Genomic DNA, 14,841 nt, shown 5'->3' with positions numbered 1-14,841 from the left:
CGCGCCGGGCCATGGCGCTGCTGCGCGTGCGCCACTGCCGCGCGCTGCTGTACTGCCGGCGCGCGCCGCCGCGCTGCCCCGCGTGCGGCGGGGACCTGCGCGCCGCCGGGCTGGCCGCTGCGCCTGTCCGCCTGCGCTGCCCCTTCCGGCACGGCCACGGGCAGCCCCGCGCCTTCCTCATTAGGCCCAGCCGCGGCAACTTCCTGCAGTAACCGCCAGGGGGCGCTGCGGGGCGGGGCGGGACCGGGAACGGGAACTGGAATAGGAATGGGGATGGGGACGGGAACGGGAATGGGGCGGGCACTGAGAGGGAAATGGAGAATGGGAGGGGAACGGGGAGGGAAAGGGGAGGGGAATGGGAAGGGAAATGGAGAATGGGAGGTGAAAGGGGAGGAGAATGGGGAATGGGAGGGAAAAGGGATGGGAAAAGGGCGGGCATTGAGAGGGAATGGGGAGGAAAAAGGGCAGGGGCAGGGAAGGGAAGGGCTGGGAGCGGAGGGCAGAGCGCCCGGGCAGGAAGGCGGGCGGGCGGCCGCCCTCCGCAGCCCCTGCTCCTCTCGCAGCGACTACCGCGGGCACTGCGACCTGCACGTGGGCATCACCAACTCCCAGGGTGAGCAGCGCCCGCCCCTGCCCTGCCCCTGCCCCTGCCCTGCCCTGCCCTGCCCCTGCCCTGCCCTGCCCCTGCCCTGCCCTGCCCCTGCCCTGCCCTGCCCTGCCCTGCCCCTGCCCCTGCCCTGCCCTGCCCCTGCCCCTGCCCTGCCCTGCCCCTGCCCTGCCCTGCCCTGCCCTGCCCTTGCCCCTGCCCTGCCCTGCCCTGCCCTGCCCCTGCCCTGCCCTGCCCTGCCCTGCCCTGCCCCTGCCCTGCCCTGCCCTGCCCCTGCCCTGCCCTGCCCCTGCCCTGCCCTGCCCTGCCCCTGCCCTGCCCTGCCCCAGCCCCTCCCCTGCCCTGCCCTGCCCCTCCCCTGCCCTGCCCCTCCCCTCCCCTGCCCTGCCCCGCCCCTCCCCTGCCCTGCCCCTCCCCTGCCCCTCCCCTGCCTTGCCCCTGCCCTGCCCCTCCCCTGCCCTGCCCCTCCCCTGCCCCTCCCCTGCCTTGCCCCTGCCCTGCCCCTCCCCTGCCCTGCCCCTGCCCTGCCCCTAACCTGCCCCTCCCCTGCCCTTGCCCTGCCCCAGCCCCTCCCCTGCCCTTCCCCTGTCCCTGCCCTGCCTCTGCCCCTCCCCTGCCCCAGCCCCTCCCCTGCCCCTGCCCCTCCCCTGCCCTTGCCCCTCCCCTGCCCTGCCCCTCCCCTAACCTGCCCCTCCCCTGCCCTTGCCCTGCCCCAGCCCCTCCCCTGCCCTTGCCCCTCCCCTGCCCTGCCCTGCCCCTCCCCTAACCTGCCCCTCCCCTGCCCTTCCCCTGTCCCTCCCCTGCCCCTGCCCCTCCCCTCCCCTGCCCTGCCCTGCCCTGCCCCAGCCCCTCCCCTGCCCCTCCCCTCCCCTGCCCTGCCCTGCCCTGCCCCAGCCCCTCCCCTGCCCCAGCCCCTCCCCTGCCCTGCCCTATCCCCTGCCAGCCCTGCTGCCCGGCAGTCCCAGCTCGGAATGCCGCGGGGTGCCTGAGCTCACCTTGCGGCACAGCCCAGAGCAAACTCATTCCCTGAATGGATTAAACAGGCACTGACAAGACGTGCCTTCCAGCCCTGGAACAAAAGGCTAGGCTTGCTTTTAAGGAATTACAGTTTCACTGAGTTTAACAGCATTTTTGCTAATTCTAAAAACACCCCTAATTAGAAAACATCTTTAAAAGGCACATTAGAAATCCTATTGGGTTCTACCCAGTGTAGGTCGCCCTGCAAAGCATCATTCCAGATGTATATTTCATACAAAGGCAGTCTCTTTGGGGGTCAGAAATGAAGCCTGATTGTCCTTCAGTTGCTGTGATTATTAAAAGAGCCAGACCTTTTTCCAAACTGTGCTGTGAAATGAGAGCAGGACTTTGCTGGAAGGCAGGAAAAGCCCAGAAGGACTCAGTGCGTGCTGCCCATGGCTGTGCTTGCAGGGCTGGTGTACAACTATGACCAGGAGGGCGTGCACAGGGCTGCCAGCGGCTGGGAGCAGTGCATCAGCATCCCCCTGGTGCAGCCAGACATGTGGGAGCTCCTGCAGCACTGGGACAGCCTCCTGGAGGAATTCTCCTTGGAAGAGGCCTGGCTCCCTCACAGGTGTGTGAGTAACAGCTGGGGTGTGTTTGGGATGAGGTTTGGGCTCAGAGCCTGGTGTGCTTCAGGACATTCCTGGCAGCCAACCTGGCCTGCCTGGATTGAGTGTTCTGAATTTTATAAAACTCAGCTGCTGGAACATAAAAACTCTAAAGCAAGAGGTGACTTCAGGGAATTCTGTGTGAAAGCCCCAGTTCAATGAATGCATGCTGCAACCTGCATGCTGCTGAGCACAAAGTCCAGGCAGAATTCCATAATTATTTTTCTAGGTTTTAGCAGTTTTAGGTGTATTTGCATTTAAAAGCTAAGCACAGTGATGGGATTCTTGCCCCGTTGTTGTTTTCGATGTAAGTGGTGAGAAATGGAAAGCAGGCTGATTTCCAGCTCTTGTGACAGAGCAGCTCTCCAGGAAAGCTCCACTCCTGGGATTGTCCCTCAGTGAGAGAGCTGTAACACACAGCCTGCCTGGGTGCCACTGAGTGAATGCAACCCTAAAAGAAAATAAAAATCAAAGCAAAATAATTTTTTAGCGATTCTCTATGTGTTAACAAAAAATTTCAGGGATCAAGTATTACCCCCTAAAGGACATAGAAAAATTAATTTAGAATAGAAATTTTAGATGTTTTCAGAGCTGGTAAAACCAACAGAACCTGTGTCACTTTTACAGTTCACAGTAATATTAAAGCTGCCTTGACATCAAATCACTGGCAGAAGTTCAGAGATGTGTGCATCCCTTCTCCTGGCTTTTCCCTGATTTCCACCTCCTGACACAGTGACATTTTTTCACAGCCACGCCAGTGACCACTGAACTGAAAACAACTCTTTTAATTAAATCCTCTGCTTATTTTCTCAGTGGACAGGAACTGCACTAAACTAATCCTGTAACTCCTTTGGGTTCAGGCCAAGCCTCATCTGGTTTTCCTGATAGCTTTTCATTTACTGAATAGTAAATCACTGATAGAAGGATTTGAAATGAGCTCCCACTCACCCATGGGGGCACACAGTTAACTCTGGGGCTGCAGGAAAGAGCTGCTAACAATAACTGGAAGAGCAAAAGTTAACAAGGTAAAAGCCAAAGAAGTATGAAAAACAAGAACTCCTTTTTGTCAGGTCTTGTAGCCCTCTCATTTTTACACTCAGAGTTCAGGCTGGGAAGTACCCCTTGTGAGGAGTGAATTGAACCACTGGGAGGGAGGGGGAGTAACTGGAGAGCATTCCTGGAGTAACCACTCCTCAGGGGTGGTGGTGGGTGAGGTGCCCTGCTCAGGGGTGTTTGTTGGGTGATTGGCAGTGCCCTGCTCAGGGGTGTTTGTTTGGTGAGCAGCAGTGCCCTGCTCAGGGGTGTTTGTTGGGTGAGCAGCAGTGCCCTGCTCAGGGGTGTTTGTTGGGTGAGCGGCAGTGCCCTGCTCAGGGGTGTTTGTTGGGTGAGCAGCAGTGCCCTGCTCAGGGATGTTTGGTGAGTGGCAGTGCCCTGCCCAGGGGTGTTTGTTTGGTGAGCAGCAGTGCCCTGCTCAGGGGTGTTTGTTGGGTGAGCAGCAGTGCCCTGCTCAGGGGTGTCTCCCCAGGTACGAGGAGCAGCAGCACAACTGCTACACCTTTGCCCTGGCCTTCGTGAACCGCGTGCGGCAGGCCCGGGGCCGCGCGGCGCTGAGCAAGGGCGAGTTCACCCAGCGCTTCCTGCTGCCCCACACCTCCGAGGCCTCGCGCTACCTGGCCCTGCAGCAGCAGCTGCAGCACAGCGACGTCTACATCGTGCCCCTGGCTGAGCAGCAGCACCACAGCGGGGCTGGGAACCACAGCCTGCTGGAGTAGCCATGGGCAAGGGAGGGTTGGGGCTCCAGCTCAGGGTTCAGGGTTTAATGTGGTTAAAAACACCATTCACTTCGCCCTGTACCTCAGGGAGGAGCAGGGTACTGAGCTTGTGCGTTTCAATGTACACACTACAGAGAATTTCCACGGGAACTATTCCTGTGGAAAAATGTTTTCTGATTTAACATTCACTGTGTGCTCTGTTCTGCAAAGACACGTCACAGCAGAAATCAGAACTGCTGTGGAATTCAGGGCTTTAGAAATGAACTTCAGCTGTAGCAAACCAAAATAGCCTTTTCCTGTCACATTTGTTTACTGATGGGTGAAAAAAAGGGAACACGTGTTTGTGTGCTGCTAAATCCCATCCCTATCTGACTGTTAATTTCCTTTCCTTTAATTACTAATAAATATACCAACAAATAAATCCAGCCTCTTTGCTGTCAGATTTCTTTTTCCACTCTGAACTGCAGGGTAAAGGAAAGAAGCCAAGGTGGAATCCAGATACCTGAATATAAAGCTGCAAATCCCAAGGGAAGAAACACCTCTCATTCAGATGGGGATAGGTGCCCAGGCCCCAGAATAAATTTAAATTCTGGGAAGAGTTCCTCAATTCTGAGCTGAGATTGTAAAAATAAGTTCCAGAGTCCCAGCTGCAACAGCCAAACCTCTCTCCAAATGCAAATCTGAAATCACCACGACTGTGAAGTCAGGTTTGTGCTGCCATAATATCAGAAATAATGTTCCTAATGACAGCAGTGTAGCCACCACTCAAATATGCACTTTTTTATCTTTTATATTTTGAGTTGGGACACAGCTTTTCATCTGTTCACTTACATTCTTCAGTAAAACATCTTCTCCTGTAAACATGATACATCTCATTTTAAACAGCATTTATACACACCAAGTGAGTATGTTGGTAGAAAATGTTCTGGGCCAACAGTTCATCACGAGATCAGGTAAAAAACAACAAAAAGTAGTTTGTAAAATTGAGGTTTTCTTGTGCAGTCAGTTAAAATTCATCCTGCTCACTGCGCTCACGGGAGGAAACCCAACGAGACACAATCAGCTCCTGAAATAAAACCCAGCAATTATTAAGGAAAAAAAACCCAAAAGCTACAGAAAATCAGTGAGGGATGGGGACTAGGTCTGTAAAACTGATGTGTATTATGTGGCCACTGAGATATTTTAGTAGATGACTCTGCTCCTGAAGAGAGCTGAACTCACAAACTTTTCCCCTTTTATTTCTAACCTTACCTTAGCTGCCATCTCCACAGGTTTTTCAGGAATCCCTAAATGCTTACATGCACGGTGTCAGCAACACTCCCATTCAGACAGGAGATGTTAAGTTTATAGAGATCCTGCACTGCACTTTGTATGACTTGGGGCATGAAGGAATTTAATTTTAATGCAGCCACATGTGCAAAACCCAAACCAAGCTGAAGAAGGTGGCACAGTTCCCCCAAGGAGCTGTAAAAAAGCAGGAACCACTCACCTGAACCTTGATTCTTTTCATGCACTCTGGGGTTGACATCTCCTCTGCAGTCATGTCAGAAGGTCTGATCAAGTAGCACAGCATGAGCTCCTGTGGGCAGCCAGGAAACACAGGAATTTCAGTGCATTATGGAAGCACTGTGAAGCTCACACAGAAAATCTCAGGGAAATTTCAGTCTCACTGCTCAAAACAAAATCCTGGGAAATGGAAAGAGCTTTAAAAACAAAAGTGGCTATCAGGAAACAAAGGTCCCTTGGGTCTTGCTGTTTCTCACACAACTTTCAACATTCCTAGAAGTGGCAGAACTTCCACAATTATTATTTAACAATAATTCTTCCAGGATTGACCTGGATATTGACAAAAGAAACTTCTCTCTTCCCAGTCTCACTCCAAGTCCCTGCCCTTTGGAGCCAGACTTTATCATCCCAAAGCTGGTTTTACCCCAGAACTTCTACCTTAGAAGCATTTGCAGTTGTTCTGTTCAGCCCAGACAGGGACATCCAGCTGAGGGGTCTGCGAAGGGAACCTTCAAAATTATCATCCACCAACTCAGCAATGACAGAGTAACTGGAAAACACAGCAGGCAGGACAAGTCACAGAAAGAAAACTGGCATTTTCTGAAGATAGCTCAAGAACTAAGGGCTAAAAACTGACATTAAAAATCTGCCAGCTTGCAGGTTGCAAGCTGTGAGACTGAGTCTTTTTCTTTAAGGAAAAGAGGAGAAATACTGAAATTGTGGATGTGCCCAATGGTGCCTTCCCTCCCCACCCTTCTGATGTTTGTAGTATGATGTTTGTTAATGCCAAGTTGACATTTATAAGCAATTTATCATCTAGGAGTTCAACCTGACTAGCCAACAAATGAAGACAATTATCATCCCTTAAGAGTTCTTCCAAATTACATAAATAATGCAGAACACATTGTTTTTTAAGTCAGTAATAAAAAATCCAATTATTTTACAGAGTCCATCATCATATGAGTGCTAAATCTAGTGCAGCTTGTGATTTTTAATGCCTGTTATTTATATACAAAGAAATGGCGTCATGTAGCTTCTCTGCTAAAAGGATTTTGACATTCTTGGTGTGAACACAATGTATTTTGAGTGATGAATATGTGCTGAACCAGTGAAGATGCTAAATTGGTGTGAGTGAAATTTAACTTAAAGAAATGAGCCAGAAACAGGAGTGTCAAACCTGGCATGGTAAAACGGGGGCCCTTTTCGATACAGCACTGAAATGAAAGAGAAACACCTCAGTCAGATCAGAGTTTCAATGGGTTTAATACCAAAGCCCATCAACATTGGCAAATGTTCTGTAAATTTTAATTACATGAGACAAAGCTTCAACTCTTCTCAATTCTGCTCAGAATTAGGTTGTCCCAGCAAGTGGAGAGAGGGAAGAGCAGCAGAGTGACTCAGGGCAGGGCAGTGGCAAGTCAAAGGTAAGGCAGAGGAGCCAGAGGAATTAGCAATTGTTGTAGGAACGAGTTGAGGATGGAATTTTTTGGCAGGGATGATGAATTCAGCCAGAGCTACACACTGACCCAAAGGACTTGCTCAACACATCCCCAAACCATGTCACCAACCACTTCAGCAGCATTAAAACACCTGCTGGGTTGCACACATCCAAAGTATCTGACTTTAATGCATGGTCTCCTGTAATAACAGGCATTACTGCACTGCTCATGTTGAAACAAGCTAAATGGACTTCTGGATTTCCTTAGCAAGGACACCACTAATTACTTCCATAATATTAAACCCCCAACCAATAATACAAAGGCCAAGTCCATTCTCTAGCTCCCCCAAAAAGCCCACACAAAGAAACAATCCTAGCAGTGGGTTCAGCAGATGTCTGGCTTTTCTTAAATGGGATGAATGAGGTTCATGAACTTTAATGTGGATTGGGATCTGGATTCAAACCCATTAATTTGGAGGTGTGTTTAGTAGAGGACAGAGAAAGCTGGGAAGGGAATTTCAGTGGAATCCTGTAGGAATTATGAACCTCATGAAGCAAACCAGACCTTCCGAGCTGTCTCTTCACCTCCTGGCTATGGGATGTTCCTTTCCACTCACATCCCAACTTCTCTGCTAACCCCAAATGTCCTGTGCCAACTGAAAGCAGCAAAGGCTGCTCCAGTCCTGCAGCTCCTCACTGAATTCCTATCTGCAGTTCTGCCTTGCCTGGAGGAGGGGTGAGAAGGAAATTATCCCATTTTTGGGGAGGTACTCACAGAGATCTGTGCCATACTTCAGCCCCACCTTGGGCACCCAGCCCTTGCCCCTGAAGTAGTGGTAGGCCATGTAGGTGGTTTTGAAATCAGGCTTCACCTCACTGAACACTTCCCACAGCTTCACGATGCTCAGGGGCTCCTGCAAACCCCACAGCAAGGTCACTGCACTGAGATAAACCAGCCATCCTCTGCTGCACAGCACCACAAATACCAAATAAACACCATAGGCTGCTGCACAGAGCAGGAACTGCAGACAGTAAAATCCCTGAATTCACAGCAGGAACCTGCTGCTCCACTTAGTGGGTCTTTTAGGCAGTTCCTGTAACACCCCTGTTAAAGGAAAGGCTGATTTATCTTCAGCTAAAAGCACAGGTTTGAAGAATTATGACATAACATCAATAATAGCTTGGTAGAATTAATGTTTAAAATTCCAAGGAAGTTTGCCATCTCAGGTGTGATTACTTACCATATTATTTCTTATATTATTTACCATATTATTGCTCCTATACTTCCTGCCTAAGTTACAACAAAAATCCTTTCTCTGCAGACAGACAATGCTTAATTGTATCTGTCTTGGTAAACCTAAAGCTTTCAGACCTGTACTTCCTAAACAGAAATACCATTGCTTGTAAGAAAATCTTCCCAATTCCTGTGTTTGGTATTTCCTTCTCCAGAATTAACAGCACAAATCACTGCCATACAGGTCAAGATTCAGACCAAACCATATCCAGAGAAAAAGCATCCCCAGTAATCCAAAATTAATCCAGTCTCTTACCTCTCCATAATAAATACTTAAACATCCCAGAGCATACACCAAGAAAAAAGCCTGAAAAAACAAACAGAGTCAGTTTAACTGATAGCTGCATTCCTCCTGTAGTTTATATGTAAAGCCTTGCAAGAAAAAAGGCTTCATTACTTAATTTTCTACATCATCCCTGCTGAAGGTATGGTGATAAAACTGACACACAAATATAATTAGAAGCAGCAGAATTGAGAGAGGATTCATAGAAATATTGTATTCCTGGTATTTCTATACTTAAGTCCTATCACTGGTCTTTGTGTCAGTGGGATTATTCACCTAAAGCAAACAGAATTGGACCCTATTTTTTAACCATCTTGTGTAATTGTTACAGCATATTAAAGCTAAGTTTAATGACTAAGACAGTCCAGGTACTTAGGAGACACAGGACCCTGTATTTTAGAAACATATTTTAGATGACAGTGTATCATAGATCGAGGTTTACTTTTCCAGATTAAAAGCAAACTAACTTGCACTGTGCTTGACACATACCTCTTCCAAGCTGAGTTGTAAGTACTCAAAAATCCTAAATGGGTTTTTTCTGCATACTAATACTTCCTTCTTCACAAGCTACAAGAAAAAAAAAAAACTATTATTAAAGTGTTGAACTAGAAAAAATACTGATTTCTGAAAGTAGCTTTTTCTAAAATATAAGATTTTTTTTTCTTACGTTCTCTTGTGCATGAGTGGAGCCATCTTCAGGACAGGAGCTGCCTTCTTCCTCCTCTTCCACCAGCACATATTCTGGAGCACATTCCCTGGAGTCCATCCCCTCCCAAGCCCTCTGCTCAGGGCTCTGCTTCCCCTCGCAGCCACGGAGCACAGGAGGGTCCCTGTGGCAGGACCCTTCAGCCATTTCCCTGGAATCCCCCTGTTCCTGGTCCCTGGAGCCACTCCCAGGATCCAGGGCTGCATCTCCTCCCTCCTCGGGGTGCTGGCTGTGCCCCTCAGGACTTTGGGCTCCCTCCCTGCCAGCAGATCTTCTGCACAGTTCTGCATTTCCCGGGCCTGGGCCCCCTCTGCTGCAGCTGTGTTCAGCCCCAGCCCCTCTGCAGAAGGGCAGCCCCAGGGGTTTGGTGTAACTCTCCAGGATTTTGGTGACAGAGCAGCTGTCGAGGCCCTGCTCCTGCAGGACACTTTGGGCCCACTGCACACGGCGCTGGTACCTGGGGAACACAAGAAATGAGGAACTCCAGGGTCTACATCCTTTAATTAACACTTTAAACCCCAGAAGGTTCAGCACAAACACCCCCAGCAGCTGCTAGCACTCGTGATTGATTCAGTGGGGCTCCAGTGTTTTAGGGAGCTTCAGGAGTATCAGGATTCTGCTGCTTCCTGTGCCTTGTTTGGCCTTTTCAATTTCCCTGGCAGCAAACAGCATTGCTGAGCCCTGCCAAGCTGCTGGGCAGGCTCAAGGAGCAGCAGCTTCACCAGGCAGAAAGTTCCTTCTCCCATGAAAGCCTTAAGCCTGAATTCCTCCCAGATTTGGAATTGGAACTGCAGGATTAAAACATGCAACAAGAGCCCTCCCACCTCAGCTTTTACACAGCCAAGGACTGAGAGCAGGACCTGCAAAACTCTGCTTTAACTGCCTTAGAAACAGCAATGGCACAGCAGAAACTCCAGTGGAAAATTCTGCAGAAACCACCTTTTTGAACCAAACCCCTCAGTTACGTTCCTGAGGAATGACAATAATCCCATCACTGAGACATTTACAACTTTCAGCTTCTATTTCTAATATTTTTCAATCATGACAGAGATTTAGTGCCTTTTCAGTTCCTTGTCTTGAAAAAGAACATTAATTAATTATTAAAAATATTAATAACATTTAATGTTATTAAAATAACATTAAGTCAGTTGCAACATGACTCTTCATTCTGTGAAGGTGAAAATCTTGTACAGCATTTTTTATTTCCCTGAACAAAATCCTCAGGCAGCAATTTCAGCCCAGGTAACAAAGACATTAAATGCAAATTCCATGTGTCAACACAAATACAAGTCCCCCTGCAGGCTCCTGATAAAGCTGGATGATTCAGGGCTGTGCTCTTTGTTATATAAAAGATATTCCTCTCTGTCCTATTATTTAATTACCATTCAATTTGCACTTGCAGGTCTCTACTGAGGCAAAGCATTTTGTGCACCAATAAAATCACACTTTTATTGATGCTCAGCATCTGCAAGCAGCAGTAACTGGAGTAGCATTAGTAATATTATGGCTACTGTTTTTCTTACCTAAAACTGAGAGCTGCATATTGCAATTGAGAGCATAATTTTCAAATTTAAGTGAATTTTTTTTTTAGTTATCATAAGATTAAAACCAACTGAGTAACTCACCTACACACACTTAATAGTTTATACACTATTTAAGCAGAAAAAAAAATGTGGTCCAACACTGTTTTGCTAAGTATACAAAGTACCAATGTTAACTGACTTAAAAATGGTAAAATATCAAAGTATTGTAAAATTTCAAAAGCTGCTTCAGCTATACTATAAAATCCCAATATGGAAATGGAAGAGATATTTTAAATAGCCTGCCCCAGAAACTTCTTTTCCTGCTCCTCACCTGAAGAATGCTTATTATGCCTATAATTGTTACTAATTAATTACCCATTCTATGCATGCATTCAGCCTTGGCTTCTATTCAGCAATCAACACCTACAAGCTTACATGAAAAACCACCCTGAGTATCCCCCCCTACTCTATTTCTACTTCTAAAGTGATTTATAAATGAAATAATGAGAAAATAAACAGAAGCAAGTCACTGTGTCAATTCATACAGCCAGCAACCTGAAACCCAGTATGAGAAATATAAACCAGAACAATCCGTTTCCTAAAAACACCAAGAAAAAAGCAGATTCACTTACTTTTGAGATGTAATTATGGGCATGTTTGTGTTAACACCTGTGTAAAGAAAAATCATACATTGTTTCATCAATAGAAAGATGGTTTTGAGTGATTTTGGTCACTGGGGTGATCTGCAGCCTAGGAATTGTCCCCATTTTCAGTCCTCAAAGCCATTTTGGTCCCACTTTTCAAGCAAGGACATAGAAGAACCAGGAAAGGTACAAATGTAACCACCTGCACAGAAAAGAAGTAAATACACTTTTTCTCTCCAGACAATTATGGAGGGACAGGATAATATCCCATGATGGCCACTGGGACTTCACTGTCATGGGAGAGGTGAGTAAAAAATGAGTTTTTACATAAACAGCCAAGAGCAGACTGGGTGTGACTGGCTCCAAGCAGACTGAAAACTTCACCAATCCTTCCCTCATCATTTCGGGGACACCAAAATCTGCAGATTAAACCCAAGGAAAAGAAGGAGGAAAAAATCCCCAGGGTGATCCCTTTGCTTCAGTCTTCCCAAGCAACAACTTAGTGAAGGTTTGGGGAATTATTCACATGGATTTCAACTCTTGGATTTTTCCTAGGCACGAGAGATGGGGAGAGACAGATATCCTTCACCCGATCCAATCCAGCAGATTATTCTTCTGCATGTAATTTATAAAAATATGCCTTCAGTGGGTGAGGAAAGGTGACAGGAGCTACCAGAGCAGTGCTGAGGTGAAACAGCCCCCATTTACCTCTCCACTTGGCCGCCAGCAGAGGGTCTGAAATGCTGAACACTGGCCGGCTCCTGGAAAGGATCCCTTTTCCAAAATAGCCCTGCAAAGGACAGCAAAAGCCCCAAATTATCTCATGGTACAAAAATTAACTTCTTTCCCACTAATAAAATGTGGAATGGTGAGACCAGCTGGAACAAACAGCTGAACTCCTGCAGCATTTCAGCCCTGCCTAAAGCTTGTTTAGCTGCTGGTTCAGTATTAAGCATCTGATTTAACCAAGTGTTTAAATCCCATTTATCTTGGAGAGTGTTGGGTCTTCTCCCTGAATTCTAAATATTTGTCAGGCAAAACCTCCCAGCAAATGTTTGAAAACAACACCTGAAACCAAAGAGATACCACTGCTATACAATGCTGCGGAAATGGTACTCAGACACAAAAAACTGAACACAGCTTTTTTACACAGGAATAAAGCACTCTGAAGTTAAAATAATTATTATATAAACACTTATAAAACATTAATATTTCAACCCTCTGAGCTCTAAACACAAGAAAATGCTTTGAAAAGCTGCAAAACATATTGAAAGGAGACATAAACATGAAGGCTTTGCAGCTGTTTCTCAGCTCACAATGTCACTTCATTCCAAAATTTATTTGCTTGGATGAGAAAGACTTTTCACATTTGACACAGAATATTTTTTTGTACTGATTTCAGGAGAGAAGGGGAATATGGAGAATCACAGGAGTCTGAAGGGGCAGGAAATAAAAAGGCAGCAGATTTGAACCAGTATTGTTTTACCTGCATTTAAAACACTACAAATATTGTGCAAACAGGATGCAGCACCTTGTTGTAGAGCTGTTCAATATCCTCAGGGTTCCTGACAATCACATTGTTGTTAATGATCTCAGCTCGGCAGAGTCTGAAATCCTTTCCCCCTACATCAACAGGAAAAGGAGCCTCGTAGGACTCAAAAACTCTTCTTTTCCTTCTTGGGGGGTGAAAAACTGCTTCTGCCATGTCTTACTTTGTCCTCCTAAAAAGTGGAAAGAAAAGATTTAACATTCAGAAATGAAGGTTCAATCATTTTTTTTGTATTTCAGCAAGACCCCTCCTACAGCAGCAAATTCTCCGTGGATGCTTCAGGGTAACACAGGTTTAATTCTGCAGCTCTTACACTAAATAAACACGGGCAGGGATATGCTGCAGATCTCAGATCTGCCTCTGGGGCATCCCCTGCACAGCAGACAGGAATGCCCCTCAGCCCAGAGCTTGTGCAGGAAACTCCAGCAATAAAGGAGTAAAATGCATTCAGGAATAAAGGAACGAGCACAAAAGCAGAAACCGTACAAATGCCTAAATATGAACCGTTCCGAGGAGCTGGGCTGCGGCGGGCCTCGGGTCAGCCTGCAGGAGCCTAAACCCGATCCGCCGTGCCGAGGGACGGCGGGCAGCGACCCCTTCAGGGATCCCCTCACGGCTGTGCCGGCATCCCCTCACGGCTGCCCCGGGCCCTGCTGCAAGACCTGCACCCGGCCCCGGGGTGTCCCGGTGGGTTCGGGCAGGCCGAGCCGAGCCGGGCCGAGCCGGGCCGAGCCGAGCCGAGCCGAGCCGAGCCGAGCCGGGCCGAGCCGAGCCGAGCCGAGCCGGGCCGAGCCGAGCCGGGCCGAGCCGAGCCGAGCCGTTCCCGCCGCCCGCACGCGCCACGCACCGTCAGCCCCACAGTCACGGTCCCCGTCACCGCCGCCGCGCCTGCGCACTGACCCACGGGAACGGCCCCGCCCCGCCCCGCCCCCGGTCCCTCTCCCGGTCCCGTTCCAGCCCCGTTCCTGGCCCCGCCCCTCTCCCGGCCCTGCTCCCGGCCCCAGCCCTTCTCCGTTCCCGGTCCTGCTCCATGTCTGGTCCCGCCCCGCTCCATCCCCGGCCCCGCTCCACTCTCGGCTCCGCTCCGTCCCCGGTCCCGCTCCATCCCCATTCCCGGTCTAACCCCGTTCCCGCTCCATCACCGGTCCCACTCCATTCTCGCCTGGGGGTGCGGTCCCGCCTCGTCCTAGCCCAGAGGGGGATCCGGTCTCTTCGGGGGGTTCTGGTCCTGCTTCACCCCGGTCCCGCGCCGTCCCTGCTCCAGGGGAGGTTTCGGTCCCGCTCCATCCCGTCCTGCGGGCCCGGTCTCGCTCGGGTGTCCCGGCTGCCGGTCTCGAGCGAGGGATGCTCCCGGCAGGGAGGGACAGGGAGGGTTCTCCCGGCAGGGAGGGACAGGGAGGGATGCTCCCGGCAGGGAGGGACAGGGAGGGATGCTCCCGGCAGGGAGGGACAGGGAGGGATGCTCCCGGCAGGGAGGGACAGGGAGGGTGCTCCCGGCAGGGAGGGACAGGGAGGGATGCTCCCGGCAGGGAGGGACAGGGAGGGATGCTCCGGCAGGGAGGGACAGGGAGGGTTCTCCCGGCAGGGAGGGACAGGGAGGGTGCTCCGGCCCCGCCGCGGCACCGGCGGCGTTAGCGTGACCAAGCTTTTGGAGCGAGCGATGGAGCAGGGGCAGGAGGAACACGGGAGATGATTTATTGGCGGTGTGAGGCCGCAGGGACAATGTTCGGACATTTGGCTTCAGAACGAACCCCTGGCTCGGTGGCCACCCGGGACAAGGCACCGCTGTCCCGCCGGGTGAGGCTGATCCCGCAGCTCAGAGCCAGCTCGGCAGGACGGGCTTGTGCAACTATAAAATAAATGCACCTGTATAAAAATACAAAGCATTTCC

General features: G+C 49.6%; 2 protein-coding genes across 5 annotated transcripts; one reads left to right on the top strand and one right to left on the bottom strand.

Moving 5' to 3' along the window:
- The first annotated feature begins 1 nt into the window (after window position 1).
- On the top strand, window positions 2-4,432 carry MKRN2OS (MKRN2 opposite strand). 2 transcript variants are annotated; one of them, XM_077786049.2, is made up of 4 exons: window positions 2-208; window positions 564-613; window positions 2,036-2,198; window positions 3,761-4,432. In XM_077786049.2, exons 1-4 carry the CDS (start codon window positions 12-14, stop codon window positions 4,005-4,007), a joined length of 657 nt encoding a protein of 218 aa, XP_077642175.2. In that variant the 5' UTR covers window positions 2-11; the 3' UTR covers window positions 4,008-4,432. The 2 variants fall into 2 exon arrangements, with proteins under 2 accessions (XP_077642175.2, XP_085446900.1); XM_085590774.1 differs by lacking the exon at window positions 2-208 and having other exon boundaries at window positions 228-613.
- Window positions 4,433-4,779: 347 nt separating this feature from the next.
- Window positions 4,780-13,847, bottom strand: TSEN2 (tRNA splicing endonuclease subunit 2). Of its 3 annotated transcripts, none has more exons than XM_021530456.4 (12): window positions 13,437-13,847; window positions 12,933-13,122; window positions 12,110-12,191; window positions 11,390-11,426; window positions 9,196-9,691; window positions 9,018-9,095; window positions 8,502-8,552; window positions 7,727-7,865; window positions 6,691-6,727; window positions 5,952-6,063; window positions 5,497-5,586; window positions 4,780-5,073 (listed from the first exon to the last, which is right to left on the bottom strand). In XM_021530456.4, the coding sequence occupies exons 2-12, from the start codon at window positions 13,104-13,106 to the stop codon at window positions 5,014-5,016; spliced, it is 1,356 nt and encodes a 451-aa protein (XP_021386131.3). In that variant the 5' UTR covers window positions 13,107-13,122; window positions 13,437-13,847; the 3' UTR covers window positions 4,780-5,013. The 3 variants fall into 3 exon arrangements, with proteins under 3 accessions (XP_021386131.3, XP_021386133.3, XP_021386130.3); XM_021530458.4 differs by having other exon boundaries at window positions 12,888-13,122; window positions 13,798-13,847; XM_021530455.4 differs by having other exon boundaries at window positions 13,798-13,847.
- Window positions 13,848-14,841: the final 994 nt, after the last annotated feature.

The sequence above is a fragment of the Lonchura striata genome, chromosome 12 (assembly GCF_050655825.1).
Source record: "Lonchura striata isolate lonStrDom1 chromosome 12, ASM5065582v1, whole genome shotgun sequence".
Lineage (NCBI taxonomy): Eukaryota > Metazoa > Chordata > Aves > Passeriformes > Estrildidae > Lonchura > Lonchura striata.
The sequence above is the reverse complement of the archived record's forward strand: the minus strand, read 5'-3'. Positions and strand labels throughout refer to the sequence as shown.

What these genes read in the sequence shown, in the direction of transcription:
- MKRN2OS (XM_085590774.1), top strand. Translation starts at nt 268, where the DNA reads ATGGGGATGGGGACGGGAACGGGAATGGGGCGGGCACTGAGAGGGAAA. An exon ending in GGGCATCACCAACTCCCAGG is followed by an intron (nt 614 to 2,035) that starts GTGAGCAGCGCC and finishes CTGTGCTTGCAG; the next exon opens with GGCTGGTGTACAACTATGAC. An exon ending in GAGGCCTGGCTCCCTCACAG is followed by an intron (nt 2,199 to 3,760) that starts GTGTGTGAGTAA and finishes GTGTCTCCCCAG; the next exon opens with GTACGAGGAGCAGCAGCACA.
- TSEN2 (XM_021530456.4), bottom strand. Translation starts at nt 13,106, where the DNA reads ATGGCAGAAGCAGTTTTTCACCCCCCAAGAAGGAAAAGAAGAGTTTTT. An exon ending in GAAGTATGGCACAGATCTCT is followed by an intron (nt 6,728 to 7,726) that starts GTGAGTACCTCC and finishes CTTTCATTTCAG; the next exon opens with TGCTGTATCGAAAAGGGCCC. An exon ending in CAACTGCAAATGCTTCTAAG is followed by an intron (nt 5,587 to 5,951) that starts GTAGAAGTTCTG and finishes GGCTGCCCACAG; the next exon opens with GAGCTCATGCTGTGCTACTT.